We start from the raw sequence: 20,212 nt of genomic DNA, 5'->3' as shown, positions 1-20,212 counted from the left end.
GAGGTGGAGGTTGCGGTGAGCCAAGATCACGCCATTGCACTCCAGCCTGGGTGACAACAGCAAAACTCCATCTCAAAAAATGAAAAAATAAATAAAAGAAAATGGACTAATACACAGGGTTAATAATTATGACTATCATCTATAACCAGGTGCTCTTACACCTAAACATTCATGTGATTCTGCTTCGATATAACTTCTGAGCAAGTCTGACTGGGCTGGGGCAGTCAGACAGAATCTCTCTGAAAAACTTCTCCAGGGTCATAGGCCCAGAATAAATAGAAACTTCTCACCCAGATGGCTCCAAGGCATCATACTTAATATTAAGAACATTAGTTTACATTAATTTCTATCAAACTTTAAGCACCTGTCCCATTAAGCTAATGGGAAATTCAGTCTTGGTTTGTTACAATGGCTCTCTAATTTGAGAGTAACATGATGGTTTGTTTTCCCCTAACTTGAAGGTTATGCAAAGATCCTGAGGCCATACATGAGCCAGCTCATTAGGGAGACTCCTCTGATAATCAACTACTGGTCCACACTGGTCCACCGACCTAAGCGGCAGGTTCTCCCTGCTGTCACCCCACACTTGGGATGTAGGGGTCTTCAGGGATTGGGGATGGAGGTTCTTGGGTTTAGAATTTAGCCTCCTCAGCACATCATGCAGCTACCCCTTCTGAGGCTTTTCAAACTCCCCACATAAATTAGCATCTGTGTCCAAGCTATTTATTTAATCTCTCTGTGGATTCTTATGCCAATGCTATACTTTAAGGAAACTTATTAGAGCTTTAAAATATATATTAACATTCTAACAAGTTTTTTCTCATTATATTTCTCTTGGTGGCTTTTATTAGCCCCAAGCAGCTGCCTTCATCTGCTTGGGGATGAGATGTCTTCAGAGTAAGGATCTCCCATCACCACATCCTTAGAGTTACCCCTGTGCCCACTCCCCACTCTCATTTTCCCCTGATTGGGTCTCTATTTTCAAATTATTTTCCAAACAGAAAAATAAATTCTCTACAGAAAGCCATGTCCTCTCCTAACCCATCTTTGGCCAGTTTGACATAATCTCTACTTCAGAATAAACTGAAAATCAGCTTAATCAAATCCAAAATAAAGAATTTAACACAGTTACAAAATATAATGGCATTTGCTTCTTAGGTCCCCAATGAGAAAGCACAGTTCCAGTCTCATGATTCCACCAAAGTTTACACAACAAAAATCCTTTCTCCCAGTTGAACAATGTATGTAGTTGCTTGAGGAAATACCCACTCTCTCAAACAAAAAGAGCTGTGTCCAAAACCCCAGGACACTTTTGGCTTTTGCTATGGTAAATAAAGACTTCCATTTTGTTTCCTCTCCAAGGACATATTTCAACAAATAGGAGGCTTCACTCTGGCTGGAAAAAGGAAAAGCAAGCCATTACTTCTCTGTCTGTCTCTCACACACACACACACGCCATAGACACTAATAATTCACAACCCCTCCCTTATTGCTCATCCTAAGGACCTTGGTTGCTCTGTTACTCCCAGCTTTATTTGGGCCATTTTGCCCTTGGAAAATTGTTAAGGTTTCTCATTGACAATTGAAAATCCCTATGACTTCACAACCAAAATTCAAAATTTAACTTCTGCCCTTCTTCCTAGAGCCCGCATTTCTCCCCACCCTCCAAAGCTGCCCAGCTGCCTGCTCAGGTACAGGCCACACCCAGCATGGATGCCTGGCTGGTTGACAGCTCTCTCTCCACCTCATTTGCAGTACATATGTGGCCTCTGCAAGCCCCATTTCACCCTTTTCCCAGCTGAGATTTCAGTGGGTTTCACCTCAACTACTTTAGGTGTGTACTGTCATCATCCTCATTCAGAGTAATCCATTCTTCATTAGTTTGCTTTAGAAACAAATAAGGAAGTATGTAGTCTCAGGCTGCTTGCAGTCAGCTTGTTTCCCTGAGAGGATTCACCAATGTGGCAGAGCCAACATCTGGGGAGGAAGGCCCACAGATGCCCTGGTTGAACAAGGCCTGAAGTCCAACTTCCCTTGGTATATTTCAGTTATATGAGATAATAAAATCCCTTTATTATATAAGCCACTTGGGGTTGGGTTTTCTGTTACTTGCAACTAAAAATATCCCAAGTAACATATCAAATCTCTTGAACCCCAGAAAGTGACTTTCCTCACCCCAAGAGAGGACTTGCCTCCCATGGCAGGACTAGATGGGCTTCTCTCAAGAACCCAGATCCAACTCTGGTCCTTTCCTGCTTTCATTTCTTCTGTCAATGTTCAGTTTCCATTTCTGATGGGCTTTCTTGTCTGTTTTTGTTTTTGTTTTAAAAAACAACTCAGAATTAGTTTGAATTTTAAAATTTAATTTTAACTTAATTTTTATTTTACTTCAGAAATACATATTCACAAGTTAGGCAATTATACAGTTTTTAAAATGAGAAGTCCCCACCCTATCCTCCCACCCCAGCTTCTCCATAGAGGTAACCCCTGCTCATTCTTTCTTCTGCTTCTACCTGTATTTATCTCCTATTGCTAAATAATATGGTTGTATAGCTATTCATCATTTTTCAGATTTAGTTATTATGCATTTTCTGTGATGGAATATGGCAACATAGGTCTCTTATACCTCTCCCACACACGTGCACATCTTCTCCCTTCATTTCCTGAAAAAAAGGTTATATCACAGTATTTCACCCCAGCAGCACCCCCTTATCTGTGGGAGTTGCATTCCAAGACTCTGAATATGAATAATACCAAACCCAAATAGTACAAAACCCTATTGCTGTCAATTGGAAAACATTTCTGTTCATGTCTTCCACCCATAAATTTAATACCTTTTCATCTTAACTAAGCATTTATCACACACTGTGGGGTGTAATAAATAATTTTTGCAGCTTGAGGTGCAACGGCAAAACTAGCACAAATTTCTTTTGCCTTCTTCACAATTTTACAGATGGATTTGTTCTTACTGTAGATCTTAGCAACTTCAGCATGTGTTTTTTTTCTTTCCTTATTAAGTCAAGAACTTTCACCTTTTCTGTTAGAGGAAGAACTTTACAGCTTCTCTTTGGTGTATCTTATTTGCCAGCATCACTACTCTCATGCTTTGGGGACATTAGTAAGTAAAATAAGAGTGATTTTAACACAAACACTGTTATACCACAACAGTTGGTCTGAGCAACTGGATGATGACTAAGTGACTCATGGGTGGGTAGCATATACATTGTGGATCCACTGGAGAAATCTCACACCATCCCACTTTGCCCTGCCCAGAACATGGGTGGAGGAGGATAGTGTGAGATTTCAACATGCTACTCAAAACAGCACATGTTTTAAAACTTAAGAATTATTTCTTGAATTTTCCATTTAATATTTTCAGACTGGTTGGCCATAACTGAACTGCAGAAAGCAAAACCACAGATAAAGGAGACTATTATATTCACATTATCCTCTATGTAAATATTATTCACAGCTGAGCCATGTAGTGTACTGTGGTTAGATTTCCTCTCTAATACAAAAGTTTCTTTTCCTCTAGCACTTAAAAACTCTATTGTGTTTTTACTTGCTTATTTTTCTATGTATTTGTGACTAGTTTATCTCAATCTCTGCAAGAGAAATCTAAATCCCTCTCAATGTGTAAGAATCAATTAATTTCTTCTTTTTCTGAGAGACATCTTTCCTAGAGTCCTTTGAGAGTCCTGCTCCAGACAGAGCGAGACTCCATCTCAAAAAAAAAAAAGAGTCCTGCTCCAACATGAATGAGTTGCTTTCTAAGCCTGCTACACACCAACATCCTGGGAATTCCCTTCACTTTCTCCTATGTTGGATTCCTTGTTTCCTAGCTACTGTGTTTTCCTCTATCTTGGTTTAATCTCTTATTTTGGAGGACCTTTTATACTCAAAAGATCTCTATCTACTCTCACATTTATTTGTTGGTGCCTTTCATGTTATGGCCTTTCCCTCAAATGTGTTGTGTTCATTGACTTGTTCATAATTAAGAATGAGGCTCTGACAGGTTGACCAAATGCTGTGAGTGGAAGGGATTTGTTGCATTGTGGGCTTCATCATCAGGTGAGTAACAGGGCAGACACCCAGCTTTTGTGTTGAAGGATCCTCAACTATTTGTATCTGTCAGCCTTTTTTTCAGATTATGCAGTTTCCCCATAGGAGAATCCTCCAGGGTCCTGTCTTGACAGGGATTGGGTCTGTTTGTCATCATTCTGGAAGCTAAATAAGGAAAGGGTACTGGGATTTGTGTTTAGTTTGATGACTTACTTAGTCCCTCCCTACTTTCAGAATGCCATATCACCTCCACCCTTTACTGTACTACCAGTCAACAACTCGTAGTAAAGAGAAACTCTTGGTTTTCTTGTGACAGTGAGGAGGGGGAGGAAATTGGTAAGAAAGGACAGCTTTTATTCAGACTTTCAACCAATCTTCCTGGAAGTTTACAAGGGTAGTGGTGGGGACAGCACCCAGCCAACACTTCTGCACAGAGATTTTTAAAACTCTTACTAGCTGTGTAAACGTAAACAAGCTTCTTAATTTCTCTATGCTTCAATTTCTTCAGCTGTAAAATGGAACTCAGAGTTTTGGTGTGAATGTCAAATGGGATCAATGAATGTAAAGTGCCTGGCATAATCTGCCCTGCAGGGAGACTGCATTCAATTGTTGTCACTACAATGGTCATGGTGGTAGTAGTTGGTAGTATCCTTAGCCTTGTTTCAGTGGACAGAAAGGAACCTCTCACACTATTTAGCGTTTTCCTACGCTATTTCAAAAGGGAAGGCAGCATCTCCCTACTCATCTTCGGCCAAAATGTTAATAGAATTTCAGGAGTGCAACAACCTTTTCAATTTGCCCTCTACTCCATCTTGCCCTGGAGTGCCCAACTCTAACCCTCAGAGGCACCTCTTTTATTTTTGGCTTCCATCCCAATGAATTAATGGGAAGGAGAACTGCAGCAAGGTCAACTAACCTGCATCTCAAAGAAAATTTGACATACATGTCCTTGATGCTCCCCCTTCCATTCTATACACAATTCTTTCATTTCCTAGAGCAATGCCCCAGATCCTCCTCCTACTTTTCCTGTCCTTCCTAATACCCTGGCAAGAGAGAAACAGTAGAAATAGTGTTGCCTTCAGTGTGTTAGAACCTCTCTCCCAATGCAAAATGAAATTCTTCCTTCCCCTACTTATCGCCAGTTCTCTTTTGCTCCAATCCTTCTCCCCTCTTTTATCTCACTGTCCTTACTTGGGACTTGATGCTGCTTTGTTATAGGACAGCCTTCCTCTTCACAGTTAGTCTTTCCCTGAATCTTAGGATGTGCTTCTTTTCTGCTCTGAGGCTTCCAGTAGCGTCATTAGTTGGCTATACCTCAGGGGATTGAAGAGGACAGGGGAGCTGGAAAAGCTGGGGAAGTTGTGGCTGTTTTGAGGAATTTAGAAAGCCTGATGGGCCAGAGATCTGGTTCAATATCTGAAGAAAAGTAGGATCCAATGTGCTTTGCATTTTTTCCCAATCTGATATTTTAGCCCACAGGACTCTAGTAGGGATTTTTCCTCCTGTATCCCTCATTAAGACCCAACAACTGAAAATACACTGAATAAAATTTTTGAAGTAGGTCTTATTAACAAAAGTAATGGTCAACTAAATATTAAGAATCAACATTTGTTGGGAATGATGTAAATACAAAGTCATTTGGAGACTATGAGTGAATGAAGATAGACACAAGGATACAAGAACAGGTCTCATCTAAGAACTCCTTATACTCTTGTTTCCTTTCTCAACCACACACTAACAGGGAAACCACACTTTGTCTTTGCCTTCTGTGGATGGCCTTTTCTGAGTGCAGACCTTACTCTGTCCTTAAAATTCTCCCCAGCAAAGTAATAGAGTAGAGGATTGAAGCAGGTATTGGCTGCCGCCAAGGACAGTGTGATAACCACAGCTTTATGCAGCCAGTCTCTGCATATATCCACTTTCCATGTCACCAAGTGGAGGGTCCTCAGTGTGTGATAGGGCAGGAAACACAAGAAGAAGATGATCAAGGTGATGATGATGGTGGTCAGTGCCTTCCTGTGAGAAACCCGCAGCCTTGATTCTGGGGCTTCCACTTTTAACAGAACCCGAATGATCAGCAGATAACAGATGCTGAGTGTGAAAAATGGCAGGAGGAAGCCCACCACCAAGGCAATATAGTTCATGGTCTGCAGCTTAGCAATTTTATAGAGATTCAGCTCTAAGCATGATGTGACACTGCCCTTCTGCTCAGAGCCACTGTCCAGGAGCATTATTGAGGAAGCCATGATAAGGATCCATATCATCCCACAGAGGATCCAGGCACTCCTGATGCTGGTGACATGCAGAAACCGAAAGGGGTGAACCGTTGCCAGGAAACGCACAACACTTAGCACGGTCAGGAAATAAATACTGCTGTACATGTTGACATACAAGGAATAAGACATAATCCTGCAGGCCAAGTCTCCAAATATCCAATTGGAGCCTCTAAGGTAATAGTCAGCCCTGAAGGGAAGCGTGCTTATGAACAGGAGATCTGAAATGGCCAGATTTAGCATGAAAACATTCACAGATGTGGACTTCTTATAAGGCTGCAGGAAAACATATATGGACAAACCATTTCCCAAAACTCCCCAGATAAATATTATCAGATATACAATTGGGAAAAATTCTTTCTTGAAGTTTTCAATTGTGCAGTTCCTGCTGTTGTTGTTATTGCTGAAGGTGCCATTTGGTTCCATTTCTGATACGGAGATGGATGGATGCAAGGACATAAAATTTCTCTTCATGCTGGGTTAAAAATAAAGAGACACAGAAAGTTACTTTGTGAATTTCCCTTTTTCCTTCTTGCTTACTGATTACATATCTCTAGGTTTTAATGAAACAGGGAGCAATACTATCTTTTCTTTGAAAGTTGAGTTTTAAAACACTGGGTAAGTCTTTACTATATGCTGCATTACATTTCATAATAAATTTAAATTTCCTGGTTTTTGAATGTAGAATAGCCATTAATTTGTTTGGTTGAAGCTGACGCTTCAAACTTAGGGAACTTGTGACCTAGTGCCCATGTTGACATGAATACCTTCCTTAGATATTGCAGCCTAAAACTACTGAATAGCAGATTTCTCATCAGAAACTATGAAGGACAGAAGGAAATGGCACATTTCTCAAATGTTGAAAGAAAAGACCTGCCAACCTAGTATTCTATGTCCAGCAAAAATATCCTTCAAGTACAAAGAGAAAATCAAGACTTTTTCAGACAGAAAACTAAGACTTTGTTGCCAGCAGACCTATCTTAAAAGAACGACTAGGCCAGGTGTGGTGGCTCACACCTGTAATCCCAGCAGTTTGGGAAGCTGAGGCCAGTGGATCACTTGAGGTCAGGAGTTCAAGACCAGTCTGGCCAACATGGTGAAACTCCATCTCTACTAAAAATACAAAAATTAGCTGGGCCCAGTGGCAGGCACCTGTAATCTCAGCTACCCGGGAGGCTGAGGCAGGAGAATCACTTGAACCCAGAGGCAGAAGTTGCAATGAGCCAAGATCACGCCATTGCACTCCAGCTTGGGCAACAAGAGTGAAACTCCATCTCCAAAAAAAAAAAAACAAAACAAAAAACAAACAAACAACAAAGAATGACTAAAGGAAGTTCTCTAAACAGAAAGGAATTCATAAAAGAAGGAACCTTAGAATATTAGAAAATAAGAAAGAACATGGTAAGCCAAAATATATGCAAATACAATAGGCTGTCCTCTTTTAGAGTCTAAGTTACATTTAAAGTTTTGAAACAAAAACATTAATGCTGCCTGATGTGGTTTTAAATGGATGTAGAGGAATTATTAAGATAATTATATTATAAATGAGGGAAGGCAAAGAGACATAAGAGGAAATAAGTTTTCTATACTTCACTCGAACTGGTAGAATGATGATGCTAATAGACTATCATAAGATATGTATATATATATATATATATATATATATATAGAGAGAGAGAGAGAGAGAGAGAGAGACAGAGAGAGAGAAATACCTAGAGCATCCACTAAAATGATATGCAAAAGGATACACTGAAAAACATGACAGATAAATAAAAATGGAATTCTAAAAAGTGTTCAGATAACCAACAACAAGGCAGGAAAAAGAAAACAGATAATAAAAACAGAAAACAAAAAATAAAATGGCAGACATCCCTGATTCATCAATAATTACATTAAATATAAGTAGTCTAAATATACCAATTAAAAGATAGAGGAAAGGAATATATTTTTTAAATGACCCAATTATGTACTGCCTATAACAAACACTTCAAATAGCAATATTGGCTGGTTGAAAGTAAAAGGATGGAAAAATACATGCTATTCAAATCAAAGGACATAAGGAATGGCTCTTTTAGTATCAACTAAAATGGACTTCAAAGCAAATGACATTGCCAGAGACAGTGAGGGACACTATATAATAATAACAGGGTTTAACCACTAAGAAGACATACCAATTCTAAATGGGTATGCACCAAACAACAGAGTTGCAAAACTGAAGTAAAACTGAAAAAACTGAAAGAAGAGATATTTGGTGACTTCAAGGACCTCTCTCAGCAATCAATGAAGCAAATAGAAAAAAACTCAGCAAAGATATAGAAAAACTAAAAACACCATCAACCAACAGGATCAAATTGACATGTATAAAACACTTCACCCAACAAAAGCAGAATACTTATGCTTTTAAGTGTTCACAAAACTTATACCAAGATAAACCACATCCTGGGACATAAAACAAACCTCGATAGATTTCAAATAATTGAAATAATATAGAATGTGTTCTCTAACTACAAGGGAATCAAACTAGAAATCAACATCAGCAAGATAACAGGAAACCCTCAAAACACTTGAAAACTAAACAACACACTTCTAAATAATCCATGGGTCAAAAAGGAAATCTCAAGGGAAACAAAAAATATATTAAACTGAATAAAAGTGAAAATATAAATTTGTGAGATGTAGCAAATGCAGTATTAGGACGAAACTGTATAACACTAAATGCATACATTACAAAAAGGAAAAGTCATGAAATAAGAATCTAAACTCCATCCTCAAGAAAAAAAAAAGCAAGCAAAAGGAAGGAAATAGTAAAGAGCAGAAATCAAGAAATTGAAAACAGAAAAAAACAGAGAAAAAAATGAAATGAAAAACTGGTTATTTGAAAAAAGTCAGTACAATCGATTACAGGTGCATGCCACCATGCCCAGCTATTTTTTCTTTTTTGTAGAGATGCTGTATCTCCATGTTGCGCAGGCTGGTTTTGAACTCCTGGGCTCAAGTGATCCTCCCACCTTGGCCTTCAACCTGTGAGATTATAGGCATGGACCACCATGCCTGGCCAGGTAACTTTCTTATAGTAGCAGAACAGACAAAGACAATAATGAACTAAAATTTGAATATATTAAGTAAAATATTACATCTCCTGATACAATTGACAAATCTCTAGCAAGAGGTACCAAAAAAAAGTAGAACAGACATAAATTTCCATTGTCAGGAATAAAACAGGAGATAACACTATTGATAGATACACGAGGCATCAAAAGAATAATGAGAAAATACATTGAATAACCCTACAAACATAAATTTCACAACTTAGAGGACCTAGACTAATTCCTCATAAAATGAAAAATATCTCAACTCACCCAACATTAAATAGATAATTTGAATATTCCCATAACGATTAAGGAAATTAAACTCTTAGTTGAAAAACTCTCAAAAAAAGAAACCTCCAGATCCAGATGGCTTCACTGGAGAATTCTACCAACTATTTAAATAAGAATCAACACCAATTCCATACAGTGTCTTCCAGAAAATAGAAGAGAAGGGTATTTCCCAATTTATTTTATTGAAGCTAAGTATTACTCTGATACCAAAATGAGGCAAAGATAATACAGAACAAAAGAAAAGACTATGGATGAATATCCCCTGTGAATGTAGGTGCAAAATACCCTTAGCAAAATACCATCAAATAAAATTTACCAATATATGAAAAGAATTATACACCATGACCAAGTAATCATATCAATTAATATTTTAAAAAGTGCATGACAAAATTCAATATCCATTCGCAATCAAAACTCTTAGAAATATAGGAGTAAAGAGGAACTTCCTCAACTTGATAAAGATCATATACAAAAAACCTACAGAGAACATTATACTTCATAGTAAAAGACTGAGTGTCTCCCCTATAAGATCAGGAGCAATGCAAGGATGCCCATTCTCACTATCTTATTCAACACAGTGCTGTAAGTTCTAACCAGCGAAATGAGGCAAAAACACAAAAAGGAAATAAATATCGTATAGATTAGAAAGGAAGAAATAAAATGCTTCCTATCTGTAGATGACATAGTTACATAGAAAACCCCAAGAGACGTACAAACATACACATACATGCACACACACAAAGAAAACAAAAATCTCATAGAGCTAATAAGTGAATTTAGCAAAGTGGCAGAATACAAAATAAACATAGAAAATATATTATATTTTATAAACTAGTAATACACATATGAGCACACTGAAGTTAAAAATGCAATACTATTTATATTCATTCAAAATTAAAATGGAAGACAGGTGTAAATCTCACAAGACATGTACAGGACTTGCATGCTGAAAACTACAAATTATTGGTGAAAGAAATTAAAGTTTTAAAGAAATGGAGAAACATGGCATGTCATAGATTAGAAGACAATGGAATAAAGATGTCAATTCTCCCCAGATTTATATACAAAATTATGAAATTCCCAGTAAAATCCTTGTAAGTTTTTTTGTAGATATAGATAGGATTATTCTAAATCTTAAATGAAAAGGCAGAGGAACTAGAATAGCTAAGACATTTTGAAAAAAAGATTGACGTGGGAAGAATCAATCCATCTAATTTCAAGACTTATTTTATAAAGTAATTAAGATTGCATGGTATTGGCTGAAGGACAAACACATAGATCAACAGAAAAGAATAGAAACCCAGAAACAGACCCACATAACTATGCCCAACTTAATTATTTACAAAAGTGCAAAAACAATACAGTGGAGGAAAGATAGGGTTTTCAGAGGCGCTGGAGCAATTGGATAGCCATAGGCAAAAAAACAAACCTTGAACTAAATCTCACACCCTATATAAAAATTAACTAAAATGCAGCATGGACTTCATGTAGAATGTAAAATTTTTATTATTATTATTATACTTTAAGTTCTAGGGTACACGTGCATAACATGCAGTTTTGTTACATATGTATACATGTGCCATGTTGGTGTGCTGCACCCATTAACTCCTCATTTACATTAGGTATATCTCCCAATGCTATCCCTCCCCCTCCCCCCACCCCACACACAGGTGTGTGATGTTCCCCACCCTGTGTCCAGGAGTTCTCATTGTTCAATTCCCACCTATGAGTGAGAACATGCAGTGTTTGGTTTTCTGTCCTTGCGATAGTTTGCTCAGAATGATGGTTTCCAGCTTCATTCGTGTCCCTACAAAGGACATGAACTCATCCTTTGTTATGGCTGCACAGTATTCCATGGTGTATATGTGCCACATTTTCTTAATCCAGTCTATCATTGATGGACATCTGGGTTGGTTCCAAGTCTTTGCTACTGTGAATAGTGCCACAATAAACATATGTGTGCATGTGTCTTTATAGTAGCATGATTTATAATCCTTTGGGTATATGCCCAGTAACGCGATGGCTGGGTCAAATGGAATTCCTAGTTCTAGATCCTTGAGGAATCACCACACTCTCTTCCACGATGGTTGAACTAGTTTACACTCCCACCAACAGTGTAAAAGCATTCCTATTTCTCCGCATCCTCTCCAGCACCTGTTGTTTCCTGACTTTTTAATGATCGCCATTCTAACCAGTGTGAGATGGTATCTCATTGTGGTTTTGATTTGCATTTCTCTGATGGCCAGGGATGATGAGCATTTCTTCATGTGTCTGTTGGTTGCATAAATGTCTTCTTTTGAGAAGTGTCTGTTCATATCCTTCGCCCACTTTTTGATGGGGTTGTTTGATTTTTTCTTGTAAATTTGTTTCTTTGTAGATTCTGGATATTGGCCAGATTTTAGGTTTTACATTTAAGTCTTTAATCTATCTTGAATTAATTTTTGTATAAGGTGCAAGGAAGGGATCCAGTTTCAGCTTTCTACATATGGCTAGCCAGTTTTCCCAGCACCATTTATTAAATAGGGAATCCTTTCTCCATTTCTTGTTTTTGTCAGGTTTGCCAAAGATCAGATGGTTGTAGATGTGTGGTATTACTTCCGGAGTCTCTATTCTGTTCCGTTGGTCTATATCTCTGTTTTGGTACTAGTACCATGATGGTTTGGTTACTGTAGCCTTGTAGCATAGTTTGAAGTCAGGTAGCATGATGCTTCCAGCTTTGTTCTTTTGGCTTAGGATTGTCTTGGCAATGCAGGCTCTTTTTTGGTTCCATTTGAACTTTAAAGTAGTTTTTTCCAATTCTGTGAAGAAAGTCATTGGTAGCTTGATAGGGATGGCACTGAATCTATAAATTACCTTGGGCAGTATGGCCATTTTCACAATATTGAATGTTCTCCCATTTGTTTGTGTCCTCTTTTATTTCATTGAGCAGTGGTTTGTAATTCTCCTTGAAGAGGTCCTTCACATCCCTTGTAAGTTGGATTCCTAGGTATTTTATTCTCTTTGAAGCAATTGTGAATGGGAATTCACTCAGGATTTGGCTCTCTGTTTGTCTGTTATTGGTGTATATGAATGCTTGTGATTTTTGCACATCGATTTTGTATCCTGAGACTTTGCTGAAGTTGTTTATCAGCTTAAGGAGATTTTGGGCTGAAACAATGGGGTTTTCTAGATATACAGTCATGTCATCTGCAAACAGGGACAATTTGACTTCCTCTTTTCCTAATTGAATACCCTTTATTTCCTTCTCCTGCCTAATTGCCCTGGCCAGAACTTCCAACACTATGTTGAATAGGAGTGGTGAGAAAGGGCATCCCTGTCTTGTGCCAGTTTTCAAAGGGAATGCTTCCAGTTTTTGCCCATTCAGTATGATATTGGCTGTGGGTTTGTCATAAATAGCTCTTATTATTTTGAGTTATGTCCCATCAATACCTTGTTTATTGAGAGTTTTTAGCATGAAGCGCTGTTGAATTTTGTTGAAGGCCTTTTCTGCATCTATTGAGATAATCATGTGGTTTTTGTCTTTGATTCTGTTTACATGATGGATTATGCTTATTGATTTGCATATGTTGAACCAGCCTTGCATCCCAGGGATGAAGCCAACTTGACCATGGTGGATAAGCTTTTTGATGTGCTGCTGGATTTGGTTTGCCAGTATTTTACTGAGGATTTTTGCATCGATGTTCATCAGGGACATCAGTCTAAAATTCTCTTTTTTTGTTGTGTCTCTGCCAGGCTTTGGTATCAGGATGATGTTGGCCTCATAAAATGAATTAGGGAGGATTCCCTCCTTTTCTATTGATTGGAATAGTTTCAGGAAGAATGGTACCAGCTCCTCTTTGTACCTCTGGTAGAATTCGGCTGTGAATCCATCTGGTCCTGGACTTTTTTTGATTGGTAGGATATTAATTATTGCCTCAATTTCAGAACCTGTTATTGGTCTATTCAGGGATTCAACTTCTTCCTGATTTAGTCTTGGGAGGGTGTATGTGTCCAGGAATTTATCCATTTCTTCTAGATTTTCTAGTTTATTTGCATAGAGGTGTGTATAGTATTCTCTAATGGTAGCTTGTATTTCTGTGGGATCAGTGGTGATATACCCTTTGTCATTTTTTATTGCTTTTGTTTGATTCTTCTCTCTTTTCTTCTTTATTAGTCTTGCTAGCAGTCTATCAATTTTATTGATCCTTTCAAAAAACCTGCTCCTGGATTCTTTGATTTTTTGAAGGGTTTTTTGTGTCTCTATCTCCTTCAGTTGTGCTGTGATCTTAGTTATTTCTTGCCTTCTGCTAGCTTTTGAATGTGTTTGCTCTTGCTTCTCTAGTTCTTTTAATTGTGATGTTAGGGTGTCAATTTTAGATCTTTCCTGCATTCTTTTGTGGGCATTTAGTGCTACAAATTTCCCTCTACACACTGCTTTAAATTGTCCCAGAGATTCTGGTATGTTGTGTCTTTGCTCTCATTGGTTTCAAAGAACATCTTTATTTCTACCTCCATTTTGTTATGTACCCAGCAGTCATTCAGGAGCAGATTGTTCAGTTTCCATGTAGTTGAGAAGTTTCGAGTGAGTTTCTTAACCCTGAGTCCTAGTTTGATTGCACTGTTGTCTGAGAGACAGTTTGTTATAATTTCTGTTCTTTTACATTTGCTGAGGAGTGCTTTACTTCCAACTATGTGGTCAATTTTGGAATAAGCATGATGTGGCGCTGAGAAGTATGTATGTTCTGTTGACATGGGGTGGAGAGTTCTGTAGATGTCTATTAGGTCCACTTGGTGCAGAGCTGAGTTCAATTCCTGGATATCCTTGTTAACTTTCTGTCTCGTTGATCTGTCTAATGTTGACAGTGGGGTGTTAAAGTCTCCCATTATTATTGTGTGGGAGTCTAAGTCTCTTTGTAGGTCTCTAAGGACTTGCTTTATGAATCTGGGTGTTCCTGTATTGGGTGCATATATATTTAGGATAGTTAGCTCTTCTTGTTGAATTGATCCCTTTACCATTATGTAACGGCCTTCTTTGTCTCTTTTGATCTTTGTTGTTTTAAAGTCTGTTTTATCAGAGACTAGGATTGCAACCCCTGCTTTTTTTGTTTTCCATTTGCTTGGTAGATCTTCCTCCACCCCTTTATTTTGAGCCTATGTGTGTCTCTGCATGTGAGATGGATCTCCTGAATACAGCACACTGATGGGTCTTGACTGTTTATCCAATTTGCCAGTCTGTGTCTTTTAATTGGAGCACTTAGACCATTTACATTTAAGGTTAGTATTGTTATGTGCGAATTTGATCTGTCGTTATGATGCCAGCTGGTTATTTTGCTCATTAATTAAGCAATTTCTTCCTAGCATTGACGGTCTTTAAAATTTGGCATGTTTTTGCAGTGGCTGGTACTGGTTGTTCCTTTCCATGTTTAGTGCTTCCTTCAGGAGCTCTTGTAAGGCAGGCCTGGTGGTGACAAAATTTCTCAGCATTTGCTTGTCTGTGAAGGATTTTATTTCTCCTTCACTTATGAAGCTTAGTTTGGCTGGATATGAAATTCTGGGTTGAAAATTCTTTTCTTGAAGAATGTCAAATATTGGCTCCACTCTCTTCTGGCTTGTAGAGTTTCTGCCAAGAGATCCACAGTTAGTCTGATGGGCTTCCCTTTGTGGGTAACCCGACCTTTCTCTCTGGGTGCCCTTAACATTTTTTCCTTCATTTCAACTTTGGTGAATCTGACAATTATGTGTCTTGGAGTTGTTCTTCTTGAGGAGTATCTTTGTGGTGTTCTCTGTATTTCCTGAATTTGAATGTTGGCCTGCCTCGCTAGGTTGGGGAAGTTCTCCTGGATAATATACTGAAGAGTGTTTTCCAACTTGGTTCCATTCTCCCCGTCACTTTCAGGTACACCAATCAGACGTAGATTTGGTCTTTTCACATAGTCCCATATTTCTTGGAGGCTTTGTTTATTTCTTTTTACTTTTTTTCTCTAAACTTCTCTTCTCACTTCATTTCATTCATTTGATCTTAGATCACTGATAACCTTTCTTCCATTTGATCAAATTGGCTACTGAAGCTTGTGCATGCATCACGTAGTTCTTGTGCCATGGTTTTCAGCTCCATCAGGTCATTTATGGACGTCTCTACACCGTTTATTCTAGTTAGCCATTTGTCTAATCTTTTTTCAAGGTTTTTAGCTTCTTTGCAATGGGTTAGAACATCCTCCTTTAGCTTGGAGAAGCTTGTTATTACCAATGATCTGAAGTCTTCTTCTCTCAACACTTCGAAGTCATTCTCTGTCCAGCTTTGTTGCTGGCAAGGAGCTGTGTTCCTTTGAAGGAGAAGAGGCACTCTGATTTTTAGAATTTTCAGCTTTTCTGCTCTCATTTCTCCCCATCTTTGTGGTTTTATCTACCTTTGGTCTTTGATGATGGTGACGTACAGATGGGGTATTGGTGTGGTTGTCCTTTCTGTTTGTTAGTTTTCCTTCTAACAGTCAGGACCCTCAGCTGTGGGTCTGTTGGAGTTTGCTGGAGGTCCACTCCAGACCCTGTTCGCCTGAGTATCACCAGTGGAGGCTGCAGAACAGCAAATATAGAAGAACAGCAAATGTTGCTGCTTAATCCTTCCTCTGGAAGCTTCATCTCAGAGGGGCACCCAGCTGTATGAGGTGTCAGTCGGCCCCTACTGGGAGGTGTCCCCCAGTTAGGCTACTTGGGGGTCAGGGACCCACTTGAGGAGGCAGTCTGTCCGTTCTCAGATCTCAAACTCCGTGCTGGGAGAAGCACTACTCTCTTCAAAGCTGTCAAACAGGGACGTTTAAGTCTGTAGAAGTTTCTGTTGCCTTTTGTTCAGCTATTCCCTGCCCCCAGAGGTGGAGTCTACAGAGGCAGATAGGCCTCCTTGAGCAGCGGTGGGCTCCACCCAGTTCGAGCTTTGTTTACCTACTCAAGCCTCAGCAATGGTGGATGCCCCTCCCCCAGCCTGGCTGCCACCTTGCAGTTCAATCTCAGACTGTTGTGCTAGCAGTGAGCAAGGCTCCATGGATGTGGGACCCTCCGAGCCAGGTGGGGGATATAATCTCCTGGTGTGCCACTTGCTAAGGCCGTTGGAAAAGCACAGTATTAGGGTGGGGGTGTCCCAATTTTCCAGGTACCGTCTGTCACGGCTTCCCTTTGCTAGGAAAGGGAATTCCCTGACCCCTTGCACTTCCCAGGTGAGGCGATGCTCCACCCTGCTCCATGGGCTGCACCCACTGTCTGACAAGCCCCAGTGAGAGTAACCCGGTACCTCAGTTGGAAATGCAGAAATCACCCATCTTCTGCATTGCTCACACTGGGATCTGCAGACTGGAGCTGTTCCTATTCTGCCATCTTGGAAACTAGTTTTCCCTAGAATGTAAAATTATAAAATTTTTAGGAAACAAATTTTTGGGATCTAGGACTGGCAAAGAGTTCTTAGACTTGACATGAAAAACATGATCCATAAAAGAAAAAATTGATAAATTGAAGCTCATCAAGATGATAAACTTTTGTTCCACAAAATACTCTGCTAAGGGGATGAAAATACAAGCTACAGACTGGGAGAGAATATTTGCAAATCACTTATTAAAACAGGATTATTTAGAATATATAAAGAACTCTTGAATATCAACAGTAAAACAAGCAAACAAATAAAAAACTCCAGTTAGAAAATGTGCAAAAGATAGAAACAAACATTTCAGGAGATATACAGATAGCATATAAGCACATAAAAAATTGTTCAACATTATTGGCCATTAGGGAAACGCAAATTAAAACCACAATGAAGTATTACTACATACTAATATATTAGAGTGGCTAAATAAAAAATAGTGACTACACCAAATATAGAGAAACTGGATCACTCAGACATTGCTGGTGAGAGTGTAAAATGATATGGTCATTTTGGAAAACAATTTGGCTGTTTCCTAAAAAACTAAACATGCAACTACCATGCATTCCAGTAATTATATTCCTGGGCATTTATCCCAGGGAAATGAAAACTTATGGTTACATAAAAACCTATAAGTCAGTGATTACTGCAGTTTTATTTGTAACAGCCCCAAACTGGAAATAGCTCAGATAGCCTTCAATAGTTAAAGAGTGGTACATGCATACCATGGAATTCTGCTCAGCAATGTAAGGAGTGAACCATTAATACATTTGGTAACTTGAATAAATCTCTAGGGAGCTATGCTATGTGAAAATAAAAACTAATCATACAGTGTGATCCCATTTATATAACATCCTTGAACTGACAAAATTATAGAAATGGAGAACAAAGATTTGTAATTGCCAGGGATTAAGAAGGTGGTGGGGGTGGGAGGGAAGTAGAGGTAGCTAAAAAGTGGAGTTTGAGGCATCCTTGTGGTGACAGAAATGTTCTACATCATAACTGTATTAATGTCAATATTTGGGCTGTGCAGGAGTTTGAGATGAGCCTAGGCAACATAGTAAGACCTGAGACCCTATCTCTATGAGAGAGAGAGAGAGAAAAGAAAGAAAGAAGAAAGAAAGAAAGAAAAAGAAAGGATAAAGAAAGAGAAAGAAAGAAAAAAGAAAGGGAAAGAAAGAGAAAAAAGAAAAAGAAAAGAAAAAGAATAAGAGAGAGAAAGAAAGAAGAAAGAGAAGAAAGAAAGAAGGAAAGAAAGAAAAGAAAAGAAAATGAAAAAGATTAGCTGGGCATGGTGGTGCATGCCTGTAGTCCCAGCTCCTCAGCAGGCTGAGATGAGAGGATCACTTGAACCCGGGAGATCAAGGCTGAAGTGAACTGTGATCACACAGTTGCACTCCGGCCTGGGTGATGGAGTGAGACTCTACCAAAAAAAATAAAAAAATAAAAAAGCCAGGTTCTGATATACCATGGTCTTGCGAGATGTTACCATTGGGGGAAAGGGTATAAGAGATTTTTCTATTTTTTTTTTTTTACATCTACATGGGAATTTTTAATCATCTCAAAATGGAGGGAAAAAAAAGGTGTGCTGGAACAGAATACCCTGCAATTTTGATTGCAAAATTCCATCTACAAACTGCTCAGTGGTGCTTGTGTTTAGGAAAACACTTAGGTTTTCACTTAGGGAAGCTCCCCTTCCTCTCCATTCCCCCACAACCTACCTACGCTGTCTCTGTACACCTGGAGAGATGATCCCCAGGAAGATGAGAGAAGGCTTTCAAAAGCTTTGTTGCAATTAGTAAGAAAGCCAACTTGTTCCATTACAGGAGTGTTTCTGGTGGTCTTGGGCTCTGAAGGATTGATGAAAATGGAGTTTCATGAGATTCTTCAAAAGTCCTTGCTGCCTTAAGCAAGTACCCTTGACTCAGTAATGATGCATACATGTGGGACCCTGTTCATGGCTAGGCTCCCCTATTTTGTTGAGAACTGTCAGCAATGTGTTTATTTTGTTTTCCTAGGAATAGATCCTTGGAGTCTTTCTAGTCTGTAAAACTTGTTGCAAATCTAGTCAGTTGGAAATATTGTTTTCTAGCCTCTAACACCTGTTCTATGATCTGTCTATTGTCCTGAGTGTTGTTTGTCTATACAAGGAAAAGTCCATAAGGAAAGGACAAGCCAAGTCCCCATAAGTCTGTCCTCTGGCTCCAGGGACTGAGAATTCAGTACTGACATGCTTTAGACAAACTTTGGCCTTTGGATAAACTTTGTGTCAGGTCGCCATTTCAAAACTTGTAAGGACTTCCTCTGTCTTATCTTTGTGAGCTTGAGAACTACTTTTTTTCTCGTTTCTCAGCCCTCATTGTAGGCAACTGACCTTTGCCCAAATTCTGGAGACTCAAGATCGGAGAATCAAGGTCAGACAAGTGCCACCCTTACAGACCATTGCATCTCTGATGGGCTCCACTCAACCTAAAACTGCACTTCTTCCAGGCCAGATACCTGTTTCTTTGAGATTTCCACAATGTAACACAAACGTGCATGTTTATCTCTACAGTGGGCACAGTTTCACCAAGGACAATCTGGAATTGCAATGGCCACCTTGAGGAACTTTTAATATAAACATGATGTTTTACTTTAGAGGCACTTTAGAAAAGTGAAGAAACCTTCAAGAGGAGATTGTTCTGTTTGTCTAACAGTTATTCTTTTGTTTAAAGTTGGTGATAGCCCCTCCTTTTATTTCCATACATTAGGAATTAGTAAGTGCTAGTTAATTGATAAAATCACCAGGGGCTTAAACCAATTTTAATGTCACTCTTTTTATATTTCAAAATCCATTGTTTTACATATAAACCTTCCTCCCTCTCTTTTCAGAGGGAACATATAATTATGTTTTTTTGGTGTTGATTTCATATTCATCTGCAGCAGGCTCCCTTTTCTTTCTTTTTTTCCCCCTATTCCCCCTCCTCTCTTTCTCTCTTTTCCCCTCTCTTCGGAAATTAATCGTTACCTTATCAAATGACCCATTCACTTTTCGTGTGCACATTCAAGGGATCTCTAGTTCAGATAAATAGTCAAAATGTCTGAAAAAAAGGGGAAAAAATGTTATTAAACTG

At 38.8% G+C, this 20,212-nt stretch overlaps 1 protein-coding gene across 1 annotated transcript in view; it reads right to left on the bottom strand.

Moving 5' to 3' along the window:
- Positions 1 to 5,447: 5,447 nt before the first annotated feature.
- CYSLTR2 (cysteinyl leukotriene receptor 2) overlaps positions 5,448 to 20,212 on the bottom strand; it is a 57,330-nt gene continuing 42,565 nt past the window's right edge. The window contains exons 3-5 of the mRNA XM_003270081.2: positions 20,107 to 20,179; positions 16,977 to 17,077; positions 5,448 to 6,810 (exon numbers count right to left, since the gene is read on the bottom strand). Coding sequence (XP_003270129.2) covers positions 5,766 to 6,809 — 1,044 coding nt within the window. The 5' untranslated portion in view covers position 6,810; positions 16,977 to 17,077; positions 20,107 to 20,179 and the 3' untranslated portion in view covers positions 5,448 to 5,765. The remainder of the gene's footprint in view (positions 6,811 to 16,976; positions 17,078 to 20,106; positions 20,180 to 20,212) is intronic.

Source organism: Nomascus leucogenys, chromosome 5, assembly GCF_006542625.1.
Source record: "Nomascus leucogenys isolate Asia chromosome 5, Asia_NLE_v1, whole genome shotgun sequence".
Classification (NCBI taxonomy): Eukaryota; Metazoa; Chordata; class Mammalia; order Primates; family Hylobatidae; genus Nomascus; species Nomascus leucogenys.
This window is presented reverse-complemented; position numbering and strand designations above follow the sequence as displayed.